General features: G+C 40.4%; 1 protein-coding gene across 1 annotated transcript in view; it reads left to right on the top strand.

The window, feature by feature from the left end:
- LOC144504525 (protein FAM161A-like) overlaps positions 1 to 16,660 on the top strand; it is a 41,184-nt gene extending 24,524 nt beyond the window's left edge. Inside the window, exons 4-7 of the mRNA XM_078229944.1 lie at positions 4,994 to 5,161; positions 8,517 to 8,616; positions 14,261 to 14,430; positions 15,075 to 16,660. Coding sequence (XP_078086070.1) covers positions 4,994 to 5,161; positions 8,517 to 8,616; positions 14,261 to 14,430; positions 15,075 to 15,189 — 553 coding nt within the window. The 3' untranslated portion in view covers positions 15,190 to 16,660. The remainder of the gene's footprint in view (positions 1 to 4,993; positions 5,162 to 8,516; positions 8,617 to 14,260; positions 14,431 to 15,074) is intronic.
- The last annotated feature ends 490 nt before the right edge of the window (positions 16,661 to 17,150 follow it).

Here is a 17,150-nt window from a genome sequence, read left to right as displayed (position 1 = left end):
TGAAGCATATACAAATTTTAATTGGCTTGATAGGGGCGATGCTGAACATAATATGCCCTGGCTGGGGTGTCAAGAACTCAGAATAAAGGATGACCATTTTAGGACTAAGATAAAGAGAAACTTCATACTAAGAGGATTATGATCCTTTGGACTTCTCTATCTGAGAGGGCTGTGGGTGCCCTGTAGTTAAGTATATTCAAGACTGAGAGTGAGAGATTTTTGAGCACTAAGGAAATTAAAAGAAATTGGATAGGGTGGGAAAGTGGACTTGATATTATCAATGATCTAATTGAATGGTGGGGCACGTGCGAGAGGCTGCATACCCTACTCCTGCCACTATTTCTGATGTTTTTTTTAAAGTGTTTCTGAAATTCTAGGGAACCAGGCATAGATTCCTACTCCTTTAGAAGCATGCAGCTAGTTGATGTTGCTCTGAAATTTCCCCATCTTGTCTTCCATCTGCCCTTTTCATGCCCATCAGCCTATACCCCTTTGCAGCCTTTTATTTTCTTTCCACACCTTTCTTTCCCAACTAGCTTTGTGTCATTAGCAAATTTGGAAATATTAGACTCAGTCCCTCATCTAAGTCACTGGGAGAGGCAGTGATATAGTGGTATTGTCACGAGCAATCCAGAGATCCAGGGTAATGCTCTGGGTTCCGAGCTTGAATCCCACCATGGCAGATGGTGAAATCTTAATTCAAGAAAAAAATCTGGGATTAAAAGCCTTATGATGACCATGAAACCATTGCCAATTGTTGTAAAAGCCCAGCTGGTACACAAATGTCCTTTAGGGAAGGAAATCTGCTACCCTTATCTGGTCTGGCCTACATGTGACTCCAGACCCACAGCAATGTGGTTGACTCTTAAATGCCCTCTGAAATGGCCTAGCAAACTACTCAGTTCATGAGCAGTTAGGGATGGGCAATAAATGCTGGCCCAGCCAGCAATGTCTACATCCTCTGAATGAATAAAAAAAATATACATTGCAAATAGCTGAGGCCCTAGCAGTGATCTTTGTGGTACTCTATTTTTTACACCCTGTTATCTTGAAAATTGCCTATTTATTCTGCGCTCTTTTTTTTCCAATCCATGTTAATATATTATCCCCAATATCATAAATCCCACTCTTGTGTGGCTTTATCAATTCCCTCCTCAGACTCCAAATACACAACATCCATTAATTCCCCCATATCTACCCTGCTGGTTATACCCACTAAAAGTCATAATAGATTGGTCAAACCTCATTTTCAAGTCATAAACCATGTTGACTCAGTCTAATATTATAATAATCTAAGTGCCCTGTTGCCATGCCCCTAATAATGGCAGATTCTAGCATTTTCCATACAACTAGGGGAGGTTAACTGGCCTATAGTTCCCTGTTTTCTCTTTTCCCCTTGAATAGTGGAGCTACATTTGATACTTTAGAAACCGTTTTAGAATTGAGAGAATTCTGGAAGATCTCCGATCTCTGCATTCATCTCCTTTTAAAACCCCAGGATGTAAGCCATCAGGTCCAGAAGTTTGTGACTTTTAATCCCATTAATTTATTCAGTATCACTTCTTTGATATTGATTACTTTAAATTACTAAATTTTATTAGAACCTTGGTTCTTCACTTTCCACTACCTTTTGTGTCTTTTACTGTGAAAACAAACACAAATGATTTAACATCTCTGCCATTTCCTTATTTCTCATCTCTGCCACCAAATATAAACATTTAGTTTTGCTCATCTTTTCCTTGTAGAAGCTCTTATAATCTTTCTTCTTTCTTGCTAGTTTTCTCTCGTATCCCATTTAGTCCCTGTTTATCATCCTTTGCTGGTTTCTAAAACCCTCCCTCTAAAACACAGTCTTGAAGTTTTTGGTAATGTTGTTAACTACTTTTAATTGAATGTTATACTTAACTTCTCTAGTTAACCATTTTTCTGTTGGGAGCATATATTTCTTGAGGGACTGCATATTTGTTGAGCATTATGTATTATTCCTTAAAATGTTTGGCACTGTCATATCTTTTAATCTAATTCCCAAATATACTTTTGTCAAATTGCCTCTCATTCCTCTGGATTTGTATTTGTTTGAATTTAAGGCTTTGTGCTTCACTACAGCACTCTCAAGTTCAATGTGAACTTCATTATATTTTGATCACTCTTCCCAAAGAACTCTTTATAATAAATTACTAATTAACCTTGTTCTATTGCGCAATACTAGATCTAAGTAGTTTGTTTGCTAGTTGACTCATTGACGTGTGCTAGAAAACTCAAATATATTCCACAAATCTGTCCTCCAAATAATTTTTGCCAATTTGAATTGCCATGTCAATGGAAGATTAAAATCCCTTACCATTATTACATTAGTCTTGTTACATGCTCCTCTAATTACCTATTAAAGTCTGTCCAACATTATGACCTCTGTTAGGGAATTTACAAACTATACCCTGTAGTGTTTTCTGTTCATTATTGTTTCTTAATTCCACCCAGACTGATTCTGCAACCAGATTTTCAGGCCAAAGATCCTTTCTCACTGCTTTCTTTACCCCATCCTTTATTATTAGGGCCAACCACCCCCACAACCCTTTTATATTTTGCCTATCGTTTCTAAAAGTCAAGTACCCTGAAATATTTAGTTACTAATCATGATCTACCTGGAAGTATATGATAGCTACTAGATCAAACATATTTATTATGTACTTCATCACAGTGTTTCTTTAACATTGGCCAAATCAATTGAGATGATACACTCGAATGAGTCAATCCACATCATTAGTACATTACAGATCACAGCTCCACGATAAGACAGTTCAAGGCAAAAATTTAGTTTTGTTAACATGATAGGAAAATTGTGCTTGCAAATTGGATCCAAGGTCCAAGTATGATACAGATAAGGTGTAATATATGGAATGGATTCACTGGATGGTGGATTTTATAATCACGATCCTCTATAATTTGTAATAAACTGAAAGTTCATATTGTTAACTCCATATAACCTGGATAATTACTAGATTATGCCCAATAATAACTATTAGATAAAAGGACCACATAAGTGAGTATATAATTGTAACTGCAGTAGCATAGACTTTGACAATAGATTGTTTTTTTCTCCTATTTATATAAATCAAAGAAAATTAATTTAGACATTTAAAGTTAAAGTAAGTTCTGGTTCTGTGGCATTGTATTTAACTGCTTCAAGTTGCATTGATATATTGAGGCTCTAAATTAGTAAGTATTTAATATTTAATATTATTTGCTTTGATAGTGATGCAACAATAATGAATACAAAATTTTAAAAAAGTCTTTTACAGGAAAGCATTTTGCTCTCTTGATGATCAAATATATACATTTTTTCTTCCCTCAATTTTCTAGTTAAATTTATATTTGGAAATTATATTGCTTTATCCAGTAGAAATACTTCACAAACCTGCCAAATAACAAACACCAAAGTTGCACCATTGGTATGACTCAAGAGAAGACCATTAACTTTAAAATAAATTGAACTTCCAGTGATAAACTGAAAGAACCACACCACAAAATTTCACCTTTTAAAGAAAAATGTCTACTGTACAAGAATTAAACAAAGGAGGTATCACTAATTTTCATAATACTTCACTATACTTCATAAATCCTTATCCTTCAAACCCAAAAATACTAACAGACCACTTCCCATTCTGTTGTTATTTCCACCCAAAAGTTCCCCTATACTTTTCAGGATCTTGAGAATTCTTTTGCTTCTCGTGGCAGGAGAACAAGGTGTGCCACAACTCATAGGGTTTCACTTTAGTTCTCCAAAGTATTCCTGCATTTTTACGAGATATGAGTTTCCTTGGGATCCTTCCACTAGCGTTTAACCAGACGACCCTCCAATTCTCTTTAAGCACCTCATGAACATGTGCACCCGTGCTAAAACATGGGCTTCACTGCCTTCATGCGTAGTGATTCAAAAATTAGCAACACCCTTGGTTTCTAATGGCCCCTCCGCTCCTTGTCCCTGCTTTATGCAGACATGTCTGCGTTCTCCCAATCTGCTCCCATAGTTCTTGGTCCCACATCTGCTTTACAGTTCCTGACAGACTCTATCCCTGCCTTCTCCAAACTCCAACCAAGCTGACTGTTTGCTGCCTGTTTCTGTGAGCAAACACACATACACATAAATTAAAATAAAGGAACCTTCCTAAATGCCATAGCTCATCTCCATGGCAACAGGAGATACTTTGGGATGCTTGAAATGAAAATGTGAACTAATTATTCTTTACCTTCAAAAAACCCATATGAATAATTTATATCTATAATGAAGTTAACGGCCATCTTTGTTGACTCTACCAAGAAACCCCCTTGTTTACAAAAGCACTTTTAGATTCCTTGACCTGGGAATTACATTAATAATTTAAATCCCTTGTTGAAATAACTACAGACCTTGTGTCCCTACAAAGAACTCAAAGGTGGGTCATCTATTGTTTAGTTTTTCTCACCCAACTCTGTCCTTATTAAATGAAGCGGATAAGGATAAAATGAGATCTCCCACTCACCTGACGAAGGAGCAGCGCTCCGAAAGCTAGTGGCGTTTGCTACCAAATAAACCTGTTGGACTTTAACCTGGTGTTGTTAGACTCCTTACTGTGTTTACCTTATTAAATGAACACAGGTTACCCCTCGAACTGTAATAATCCCAGGTCTGTTTACCAGTTTCTTAACCAAGTATTTTCATTTATCTACATTTAAAATCCAATCGCTAGCCTAAAACCTATTGTCAGACATTTATCAGTTAGCATAATTTTTATCAGTCATCAGTTAACTGGTGCATTCTCCATGGTAACACCTCTACCAATTAGAACCCAATTTGCCCACCAATCAGCACTCCCTTATGAAGTATAAATGATGAGTGCAAGACAAAAAGCATGTGTCGTTTTTCAGAGATACTCAAGTTCTGCACTGCCAAATGACAATTTGTTGAACATTTCTGTAGCTATCTGTATTAAATTTTATAGTTTATCATTTATAGGAAGTCTCTGGAAGAGAAAAAGAAGAAAAAAGAAGAAGAAGAAAACTGGAAACGAGAGCAGAAACTGAAGGAGAGAAAATTGAAAAAATACATATCTACCCGTGCCCAAGCCAATGATCCACACCAGAGCCTAGCTGAGGTGTCAAGATCAAAAGTCAAACAATACAGGTGTGCCTTTTGTCAACAGCATGTGTGATATTTTATCTTTGGATCAGAGTTTTGTGGTATAACAAACTATTACACTGTGCTCTGTTTTCAGTGATAGTTGTTGCCTTTGAACTGATTAGCAGGCAGGCCAAAATGCACTGTCTTTTGGTGCCTCATGTAGAGGCGGCACCAAACTTCTGCTAAGCTTTTGAAATCTAGGTTAATAAGACGTTTCTCACCGTTGTGCTAGTCTGCCTTTGTCCAGAGAATCCATGAGTAGTGCTGCTGTATATAAATCTGAGTGACACGAAACTCTGCCAGTGATTTTCACTCTAAGTCCAGCACGACATAGATATTTGAGAATGGCAGTATTTGCTGGATTATTCTGCTGCTGCTTAAGCTCTCTCCATATAGCTGCTCCACAAGTAATCTTTTCAGTTGTCTTCGGCACTGAAGGGTTGGACACAGTTTTGGAATTTGCTGCTGGGAAATTTGGAAATGCTGCTGGGGTCAATGATATTTACATAAGAACATAAGAACTAGGAGCAGGAGTAGGCCATCTGGCCCCTTGAACCTGCTCCACCATTCAATAAGACCATGGCTGATCTTTTCGTATACTCAGCTTCACTTACCCGCTCGCTCACCTTTACTAATTCCTTTACTGTTCAAAAATTTATCTATCCTTGCCTTAAAAACATTCAATGAGGTAGCCTCAACTGCTTCACTGGGCAGAGAATTCCACAGATTCACAGTCCTTTGTGTGAAGAAGTTCCTCCTCAACTCAGTCCTAAATCTGCTTCCCCTTATTTTGAGGCCATGCCCTCTAGTTCAAGTTTCACCCGCCAGTGGAAAAAACTTCCCTGCTTCTATCTTATCTATTGCCTTCACAATTTTATATGTTTCTATAAGATCTCCCCTCATTCTTCTGAATTCCAATGAGTATAGCCCCAGTCTACTCAGTCTCTCCTCATAAGCCAACCCTCTCAACTCCGGAATCAACCTAGTGAATCTCCTCTGCACCCCCTCTAGTGCCAGTATATCCTTTCTCAAGTAAGGAGACCAAAACTGTACACAGTACTCCAGGTGTGGCCCCACCAGCACCTTATACAGCTGCAACATAACCTCGCTGTTTTTAAATTCCATCCCTCTAGCAATGAAGGACAAAATTCCATTTGCCTTCTTAATGACCTGCTGCACCTGCAAACCAACTCCTTGTGATTCTTGCACAAGGACACCTAGGTCCCTCTGCACAGCAGCATGCTGCAATCTTTTACCATTTAAATAATAGTCCATTTTGTTGTTATTCCTACTAAAATGGATGACCTCACATTTACCAACATTGTACTCTATCTGCCAGACCCTTGCCCACTTACTTAGACTATCTATAGCCCTTTCAGCATCCTCTGCACACTTTGCTGTGCCACTCATCTTAGTGTCATCTGCGAATTTTGATACATTACACTTGGTCCCCAACTCCAAATCATCTATGTAAATCGTAAACAATTGCGGCCCCATCATTGATCCCTGAGGCACACCACTAGTCACTGATCACCAACCAGGAAAACACCCATTTACCCCCACTCTTTGCTTTCTGTTAGTTAACCAATCCTCTATCCATGCTAATATATTACCCGTAACACCATGCTCCTTTATCTTATGTAGCAGTCTTTGGTGCGGCACCTTGTCAAATGCCTTCTGGAAATCCAGATACACCACACCCACTCGTTCCCCATTGTCCACTGCACATGTAATGTTCTCAAAGAATTTCACCAAATTAGTCAAACATGACCTTCCCTTCATGAACCCATGCTGCGTCTTACCAATGGGACAATTTATATCCAGATGTCCTGCTATTTCTTCCTTGATGATAGATTCAAGCATTTTCCCTACTACAGAAGTTAAGCTAACCGGCCTATAGTTACCCGCCTTTTGTCTACCTCCTTTTTAAACAGTGGCGTCACATTCTCTTTTTTCAATCTGCGGGAACCATCGCAGAGTCCAGCGAATTTTGGTAAATTACCACTAATGCATTTGCTATTTCTCCCGCCATCTCTTTTAGTGCCATGGAATGCATTCCATCAGGACCAGGGGACTTGTCTATCTTTAGCCCCATTAACTTGCTCAACACTACCTCTTTCGTGATAATAGTTTCTAGGTCCTCACCTGCCATAGCCTTCTTGTCATCAATTTTTGGCATGTTATTTGTGTCTTCCACTGTGAAGACCGGCACAAATGTTCAATGCCTCAGCCATTTTCTCATTTTCAGTTATTACATCCCCCCTCTCATCCTCTAAAGGACCAATGTTTACTTTAGCAACTCTTTTTTTCATTTTATATATTTGTAGAAACTTTTGCTATCTGTTTTTATATTCTGAGCTAGTTTACTCTCATAATCCATCTTACTTTTCTTTATAGCTTTTTTTTCGTGGCTTTCTGTTGACCTTTAAAGATTTCCCAATCCTCTAGTTTCCCACTAATCCTGCCACTTTGTATGCATTTTCTTTCAATTTGATACCCTCCTTTATTTCCTTAGATATCCATGGCTGATTATCTCTTTTTCTACAGTCCTTCCTTATCACTGGTATATAAGTTTGCTGAGCACTGTAAAAGATCGCTTTGAAAGTCCTCCACTGTTCCTCAATTGTCCCACCATAATGTTTTTGCTCTCAGTCTATCTTAGCCAACGCTTCCCTCATCCCTTTGTAGTCTCCTTTACCCAGAAATCAGCAAGACCTAGGACCCAAATTGACTGATGTGGCTTGCAAGCTCACCTCCAAATTTTTTGGCACAGAATTCCAAAGTTTGGCACCATTCCAAAGTCATTGCTTAAAGTCAAGAAATCTAGCTTACAATTCAATGTTTGAGATACAAATGCTAAGTGTGTGAATACCATGTAAGTATTTGAATATTAGGTACAAATCCTGATTAATAGAGATTATTGGTAAGTGAGTGATGGGGGTGCACTGACTGGAGGATGCAATAAGGCCAGTGATGTAGCTGGTACAATCTGCCATTTGAAGATGCTCTTACTGACTTTGACAATTTGTGGACATCATTATACTTCATCCTCACAATATCCAGGTCCTTGCGGGCATTCTTCTGACTTTGACTTCCTTTGCTATTTCTTGGCATTGCCTTCTAACCACCACCCTACCCCTCCCAAAGGGTGGAGGAGCTCTCTTTTCCAATCTTTGACCAAGACCCCTTGTGCCCCCTGCTGATGTGTGCAATGAATAGCATGGAGCATGTAGGCTGCACTCAGAAATCGTGCAAATGTGCCTGCATTTGAATCCAAGAGCACAAGTTTATAATGCATCACAATCCCTGCACGCATTTTCGATGGTTATTCAATTTAACCCCCATTGTGCCTTTGTAGGAATCACCAAAGAAAAAGGACAAGAGAGTACCTTCTGGAGCTTGAGAAGATGCAGGAGAGAGTAAACAGGAGGCCTCTGCTCTTAGAAGAGCTCACACAGGTATGTTCTTCAAACAGTTTGTACTGTGTAAGAATTTCTGATTACAAAGATTAGATTTATTTTGATCGATTTTCAGTTTTTTACCACATATTTCAAAAGAAGGGTAATTAGCTTTGTTTTTGTGAATCTTTTTTTTGGGTTAATTAGGGAGCAATCTAGTCTTCCTGACAACTTTGTCTGCAGGACGTGTGTCCAGTTGCAGCTTCTCACAAACCGCATTGTTCGGTTGGAGCAGCAGGTGGATGCACTGCGGAGCATACAGGAGGCAGAGAGAGTGATAGACACTAGTTACAGGGAGGTTGTCACACCACAGGTTCAGACAGGTAGATGGGTGACTGCCAGGAGAGGCAGGCAGGTAGTGCAGGAGTCTCCTGTGTCTATTCCCCTTTCAAACAGGTATACCATTTTGGATGCTGTTGAGGGGGATAGCCTGTCAGGGGGAGATACCAGCAGCAGCCAAGCCTGTGACATGACAGCTGGTTCTGCTATGGGACAGGGTCGGGCAAAGAGCAAGCGAGCAGTAATAATAGGGGACTCGCTAGTTAGAGGCACAGACAGGTGTTTCTGTGGCCGCAATCGAGACTCCAGGATGGTGTACTGCCTCCCTGGTGCCAGGATCAAGGACATCTCTGAGCAATTGCAGGACATTCTTAAGGGGGAGGATGAGCAGCCAGAGGTCATTGTACATATTGGTACCAACAACATAAGTAGGAAAAGGGATGAGGTCCTGAAATGTGAATATAGAGAGTTAGACAGAAGGCTAACGTGCAGGACCTCGAAGGTAGTAATTTCAGGACTACTACCCGTACCACGTGCTAGTGAGAGTAGGAATAGGAGGGTTAGGTAGATGAATGCCTGGCTTGAAAGCTGGTGCAGGGGGCAGGGATTTAGATTTTTGGATCATTGGGATCTTTTCTGGGGAAGGGCTGATCTGTTCAAGAGGGATGGGTTACATTTGAACTGCAGGGGGACTAACATCCTGGCAGGGAGATTTGCTAGAGCCACTCTGGAGGGTTTAAACTAGTTTGGCAGGGGGGTGGGATCCAAAGCAGTAGGGAGACAGAAGAGAAGTTTGAGGACAGCACAGAAATTAAAGAGAGCGCATTAATTAGTAAAGGCAGTATCAGTAATCCTAGTACCAGACAGATCAGGCAAAAGCAAGACAGAGAGCAAGGGAAGTCAAGATTAAACTGCATTTATTTCAATGCAGGAGGCCTGACGGGCAAGGCAGATGAACTCGGGGCACTGATGGGTACGTGGGACTGGGATATTATAGCAATTACCAAAACATGGTTAAGGGAGGGACAGGACTGGCAGCTTAATGTTCCAGGGTACAGATGCTATAGGAAAGACAGAACAGGAGGTAAGAGAGGAGGGGGAGTTGCACTTTTGATTAGGGAAAGCGTACTGAGAGGGGATGTATCCGAGGGTTCGGCCACTGAGTCTATATGGGTAGAACTGAGAAATAAGAAGGGGGAAATCACTTTGATAGGGTTGTACTGTAGGCCCCCAAATAGTCAGCGGGAAATTGAGGAGCAAATATGTAAGGAGATTACAGATAGCTCCAAGAAAAATAGGGTGGTAATAGTCGGAGATTTTAATTTTCCCAACATTGTTTGGGACAGCCATAGTATTAGAGGGTTGGATGGAGAGAAATTTGTTGAGTGTATTCAGGAGGAATTTCTCATTCAGTATGTGGATGGCCCGACTAGAGAGGGGACAAAACTTGACCTCCTCTTGGGAAATAAGAAAGGGCAGGTGACAGAAGTGTTAGTGAGGGATCACTTTGGGACCAGTGACCATAATTCTATTAGTTTTAAGGTAGCTATGGAGAATGATAGGTCTGTCCCAAAAGTTAAAATTCTAAATTGGGGCAAGGCCAATTTTGATGGTATCAGGCAGGAATTTTTAAAAGTTAATTGGGGGAGTCTGTGGGAAGGCAAAGGGATGTCTGGTAAGTGGCATGCTTTCAAAAGTGTGTTAACCAGGGTAAACACATTCCTCTTAGAGTGAAGGGAAAGGCTGGCAGAAGTTAGGAACCCTGGATGACTCGGGATATTGAGGCCCTGGTCAAGAAGAAGAAAGAGGCACATGACGTGCATAGGCAGCTGGGATCAAGTGAAACCTTGAAGAGTATAGGGGGTGTAGGAGTAGAGTTAAGAGAGAAATCAGGAGGGCAAAAGGGGACATGAAATTGTTTTGGCAGATAAGGCAAAGGAGAATCCAAAGAGCTTCTACAAATACATAAAGGGCAAAAGAGTAACAAGGGAGAGAGTAGGGCCTCTTAAGGATCAACAAGGTAATCTATGTGCGGATCCACAAGAGATGGGTGAGATCCTAAATGAATATTTCTCATCAGTATTTACTGTTGAGAAAAGCATGGATGTTAGGGAACTTGGGGAAATAAATAGTGGTGTCTTGAGGAGTGTACATATTACAGAGAAGGAGGTGCTGGAAGTCTTAAAGCGCATCAAGGTAGATAAATCCCCGGGACCTGATGAAGTATATTCCAGGACGTTGTGGGAGGCTAGGGAGGAAATTGCGGGTCCCCTAGCCAAGATATTTGAATCATCGATAGTCATGGGTGAGGTGCCTGAAGATTGGAAAGTGGCAAATGTTGTGCCTTTGTTTAAAAAGGGCTGCAGGGAAAAGCCTGGGAACTACAGGCCAGTGAGCCTCACATCTGTGGTGGGTAAATTGTTGGAAGGTATTTTGAGAGACAGGATCTACAGGCATTTAGAGATGCAAGGACTGATTAGGGACAGTCAGCATGGCTTTGTGAGTGGAAAATCATGTTTCACAAATTTAATTGAGTTTTTTGAAGGAGTAACCAAGAAGGTAGATGAGGGCAGTGCAGTTGATGTTGTCTACATGGACTTTAGCAAGGCCTTTGACAAGGTACCACGTGGTAGGTTGTTGCATAAAGTTAAATCTCACGGGATCCAGGGTGATGTATCTAAATGGATACAAAATTGGCTTCTTGACAGAAGCCAGAGGGTGGTTGTAGAGAGTTGTTTTTCAAACTGGAGGCCTGTGACCAGCGGTGTGCCTCAGGGATCAGTGCTGGGCCCACTGTTATTTGTCATTTATATTAATGATTTGGATGAGAATATAGGGGGCATGGTTAGTAAGTTTGCAGATGACACCAAGATTGGTGGCATAGTGGACAGTGAAGAAAGTTATCGCCAATTGCAACGGGATCTTGATCAATTGGGCCAGTGGGCTGACCAATGGCAGATGGAGTTTAATTTAGACAAATGCGAGGTGATGCATTTTGGTTGATTGAACCAGAGCAGGACTTACTCAGTTAATGGTAGGGCGTTGGGGAGAGTTACAGAACAAAGAGATCTAGGGGTACATGTTCATAGCTCCTTGAAAGTGGAGTCACAGATGGACAGAGTGGTGAAGGAGGCATTTGGCATGCTTGGTTTCATCGGTCAGAACATTGAATACAGGAGTTGGGATGTCTTGTTGAAGTTGTACAAGACATTGGTAAGGCCACACTTGGAATATTGTGTGCAGTTCTGGTCACCCTATTGTAGAAAGGATATTATTAAACTAGAAAGAGTGCAGAAAAGATTTACTAGGATGCTACCGGGACTTGATGGATTGAGTTATAAGGAGAGGCTGAATAGACTGGGACTTTTTTCTCTGGAGCGTAGGAGGCTGAGGGGTGACCTTATAGAGGTCTATAAAATAATGAGGGGCATAGATAAGGTAGATAGTCAACATCTTTTCCCAAAGGTAGGGGAGTCTAAAACTAGAGGGCATAGGTTTAAAGTGAGAGGGGAGAGATACAAAAGTGTCCAGAGGGACAATTTTTTTCACACAGAGGGTGATGAGTGTCTGGAACAAGCTGCCAGAGGTAGTAGTAGAGGCATGTACAATTTTGTCTTTTAAAAAGCATTTAGATAGTTACATGGATACGATGGGTATAGAGGGATATGGGCCAAATGCGGGCAATTGGGATTAGCTTAGGGTTTTTTTTTAAAAAAAGGGCGGCATGGACAAGTTGGGCCAAAGGGCCTGTTTCCATGTTGTAAACCTCTATGACTCTATAAGGACTGGACTTTATATTTGAAAATGACCAGGGAAAATACAGATGTTAAAACAGCTAACATTCCAGATAATATGTACAGTGTTAGCATGAATAAAAACTTGGTGAATTCACTTGTTATTTCACTTCAATCAGATTTTGGATAGAGATATAGGGGGTGATTCTGCCGGCCTGCTGCGCTATTAGAGCAGAGCAACGGGCGACAGAGATTTTGTGGGATTCACACTGGGCGCCACGGCCTCTGCGTGTCTCCCAAGGTAACTTTTTTAGCGTCATCAGCTCTGTGCCAGAAATTGGCGTGGAGCTGATTATCTTATGGGAATGTCAGGGACAGTTTTCTCCGGGACTGTTGGCGTGTCTCTTACCCCCCTCCCCTCGTTGGGAGTGGTTCCCTCCAGCGGCATTTATGACTGCTCCCCACTAACAGGGAACAGGTGCTGGACCCCACTGGAGGGAACAGAAGCCATTGAGACCCTCCTGGAGGTTGGGGGTAATAGGGGGTGCCCCTCAGGCAGTGCCAGCTTGGCACCGGCCAAGGGACAAACTGGCACTGCCCACCGGGCAGTACCCAGAGGGTGGGGCTTACTGGGGCAGGGCCTATTGGGGGGGATGATCAGTGTAGGGGGGACCTGCTGCCACTCTGCAAAAGGATCAGTGGGGGCGGGGGGGAGGGAGAGCTATAAGTGCTGGCCATCTGGGTGCGGGGGTGAATTCAGGTTGCTGCAGGGGGGGGGGGGGGCGGTGGGGGGTGGGGGGCGTAGATCAGAGCTGGCCAGTGGGGGAGTGACAGAAGGGCTGGCCCAGGGAGATCTGGGAGGCCAGTAATTGAGAGGTGAGGGAAATCAGAAGGCCAGCGATGGCGGGGGTTGCAGGGCTGACCAGTGATCGGGAGGCCGGCAATGGGGGCCACTGTGAATGCACCGATCTCTGCACTGACAGATGGCCTGCTCAGCACTATGCTGCCGGCCTCTCGGGCAGGAATAGGCCCTGCTCCCTACTTTCTAGAGGGAATCCCGCTGAGGCATTCTGCAGTGCTCAAACTGTCGGAGATTTGATCTGGTAAGTTTGCTTTAAAAAAAACCCAACAGGAATTATTCCTATTTTCCCGCATGTTGGAAACCTAGAATTCTTTTGGGAGAATCCTGGCCAGAGGGCTACAAGATGTGAAAATTTATCAAAAGTGAAGTATTAAAGGGTGAAAGACACATGGAACATATTAACTACATTTCACCATGCAAAACCTCTTTCTATGACTAAATATAATTTTAGTTATGACTAATCATAATTTTATTTAATCATGGTACAGTGTGTAGGAGTTTAGGCTATCCTTTTGATGAAATAGTAGTGCAGAGGATCTCTCAAAATTGGTGGTAAACATATCACCATCTTAATTTAATGTGCAGCTCTGATATCTCGATAGTCAATATCTTATTTGGATATTATCTTGGCTGCCAATTGTACAATACTTAGTGTGAAGTTACAAAAGCCAATTTAGTAAAATGTTAAAGAGAAAATAGAACTAAGCTGTTAAATATAATATTATTGTAAGTAATATTATCTCCACATCACAAATATTATTGTGTCCAGAGGAATGCCAGAAGAGCAGCAGAGAGACATTACACTGCAGCACTCAAAGAGCAAGGATTAAATGAAGATTTTGTTTCCAGAAAAGGTCGCTCTGTTCCAGGCTTCATTTTCCATTCCAGTGATGAAGAATCTGAGAAGAATGAAGACAACAACAGTATAACTGAGGAAAGGTAACTTTTCTGTACTACAACAACTGACTTTTCTTTAATACTATCTGGAGACACAAGATTTGAGCTGATAACATTTAATTCACTCACTAGTGAATGACGATGTCTTGTATTGCTCTTAATTACAATTTCATTCCCTGTCCTAATAGAATTGTATAGTGTTAGGTTGAATTCATATTCCTTTTATTTCATGAGAATTTCATGAGTGTCGAAGGTTTATGGTGAAACTTGATTAACCAATTTTAGTTTTATTTAGCTTTTATTGTACCTTATGGAACTTCAACTTACAGGTTATCTTTTATTGCTGTAAACCTACCCCAGATGCAGAATAATTTATTGTATAATCCTCATGGTTTAACATTAATTTGACTGTACCATACTATTTAAACAGAATAGTCAAAATTTTGTTGGGCCAATGTTAGGAGTTGAATAAACAAATCTTCAAGACCCTACAGATCAAGGGAAAGAATGTGTGGCAGCTCATCCAATTAACATATTTGATTGAAGATTTGGTGAGATTAGCAACTTGTATCTAAAAGTCAAATTTCCTCAATTGTAAACTTTTCTAAACTATATCAAGTTACCCTTAAGTATTAAAATTAGAACAGTGGAGGCTATTTATACGGGTTTAAAATTTGTTTCTTTAGTTCTCAAGAAGAAGCTGATGGATTTGAATCTGATGATGACCAAGATGGTAGTGAGCACATTGAAGAATCAAGTGATTTGGAAGAAAATGAGCTCAAAGAATCTGAAGACGAGTGACTGGAAATGAAATATAAGAAATCTGAAGATTTGATAGAAATGATTAATTATATAAGGAAGATGTATTTAATATTAATTATGTTTATTTTTTCCTGATGGATACTATTTTTATTGTTGAAAGATTAACTCTTTTTAACATGATCGAAGACTGGTACATTTTGGTATTCATGGCAGAACACTGATACAGATTCATTTTTCTTACTAATGTTAATTGCTTTTTAGTAAGGTATTACAAGTTCCGTGTGGTGTATTTGCACCCATATAGCAGAAATCCAAGTAATAATGTCAACTCTTCTTTTTAATTGTGAAATTGCTTCAAGTATTTTTCCAGTAAATTTGCTGAAATTACTTTTATGTTGCATATTAGACACTTGTGTTAACATTTAAACTGTTTCTATACATTTTGAACAAATATTCAGCATATAAAAATTGAAAATGGCAATGGTGGCATTCTCACCATTGATGTGCTAGTTTCCAGCGGTAAGTGAAAATGTATTTAAAATAGCTAGCCTAAATTACAACACAACCCTGTGGTACTGCAAAAATGATAATGTTGACTGCACTTATGAGCTCCAAGTTCAGGAATTAATTCACTAGATTCAGCTCTTTCACATTTGATTCTGATTAAAAACCGAGATTTTAAGAAGTTAAATAGAAAGCAGGTACCGCCAATAGTAACAGAAAATTTAGTGCTAATGTTATTACTAGCCCGCTGTCCATAGGTTCATTATGTATCTGGGACTCCTGATTGATATTTTCTGATGTGAATGGACCCTGAAGAATAATTACAAAAAGAGTTTTTATAAACACAGACATGCATTATCTAAGCTGAGACTTTCTGACCTGCTGCTGCTGCTGAGGCAAGTCCTGCCATGATGGGGCCAGAAAATCCTGACCATAAGTGTTCAACAAAGAGAGGAAACAAAACAAAATTCAAGAAAACATTAGGGATTGGCATTAAATGTTAGCATAGTCAGCAATATCATGAATCAAAAAATTCAGATTCCAGCATCTGCAGTCATTTGCTTTTTATAATTCTAAAGTCTTAATGTTCAAAAGTAGCTGTGTTTTGCAGAAAAATAAGGCAGCCATCCTACGCACAGCAGTGAGATAATTGACCAACTAACTTGTTCTGTTTTCTTTAGTTTTGATTTTGAAATGGCATGAAGAAAATATCAATTAACAGACAGTGTGCGATAATGCAAAGTTTTGATATTTTGACCAAAAGAAAACCTTACGAAGTTATATTCTAACAGATTTTAAGGCTTTATTTCTCCAGATACCAGCTCAGTTGGACAAATCTACAAAATAATGCTGCTTTCAATCTTAATAGAAATGAAACATTGCTGTACTTTAATGTATTGTGAAATTTTGTGACATCCCATTTTTATCAGTGTATTCAAATTTATATGCTTTGCATCTTGTAATTTGTATTTTAATTTGATATCTTGATCTATTAAAATATTTATTTTATGTTACTTTCTTTCAAATGTGTTAACAATGAAAAAAACAGCTTTCAGTTTAACAAATGGAAGCCTCTGCACTACAAGGTGTGACATCTTGAAAACCACTGTGAACAATTATTGGGCAGAAGTTTCCCAGAGTGTCAGGCTCTGACTGAAAACCGGCCTGTATTACTTCCGATACACAGCCAAGTTTTCAGGCCAGACCTTCAACCATTGAAAAAAAATCTGGGGGCATGATTTACATTGTCTGTCTGGTGCGACAGGTCTTGATAAAGCCCACAGAGATTGGGATGCCATCTCTAAAGGACACCCCAATCAGCGCTAAGGTTGAACTCCAACCCCCATGGAGGATCTCCCCGCCACCCTGAATAACCCCAACCCTGCCACGAAGGTATCGGGGGGCTCACCCCAATCTCACAAGTATTGGGGCTCTCCCCATCCCTAACCACAAAAATATCAGAAGCTCTGCATTCTGCCCCCCCCCCCCCCTCCAAC

This window comes from Mustelus asterias, chromosome 15 (genome assembly GCF_964213995.1).
Source record: "Mustelus asterias chromosome 15, sMusAst1.hap1.1, whole genome shotgun sequence".
Lineage (NCBI taxonomy): Eukaryota > Metazoa > Chordata > Chondrichthyes > Carcharhiniformes > Triakidae > Mustelus > Mustelus asterias.
The sequence above is the reverse complement of the archived record's forward strand: the minus strand, read 5'-3'. Positions and strand labels throughout refer to the sequence as shown.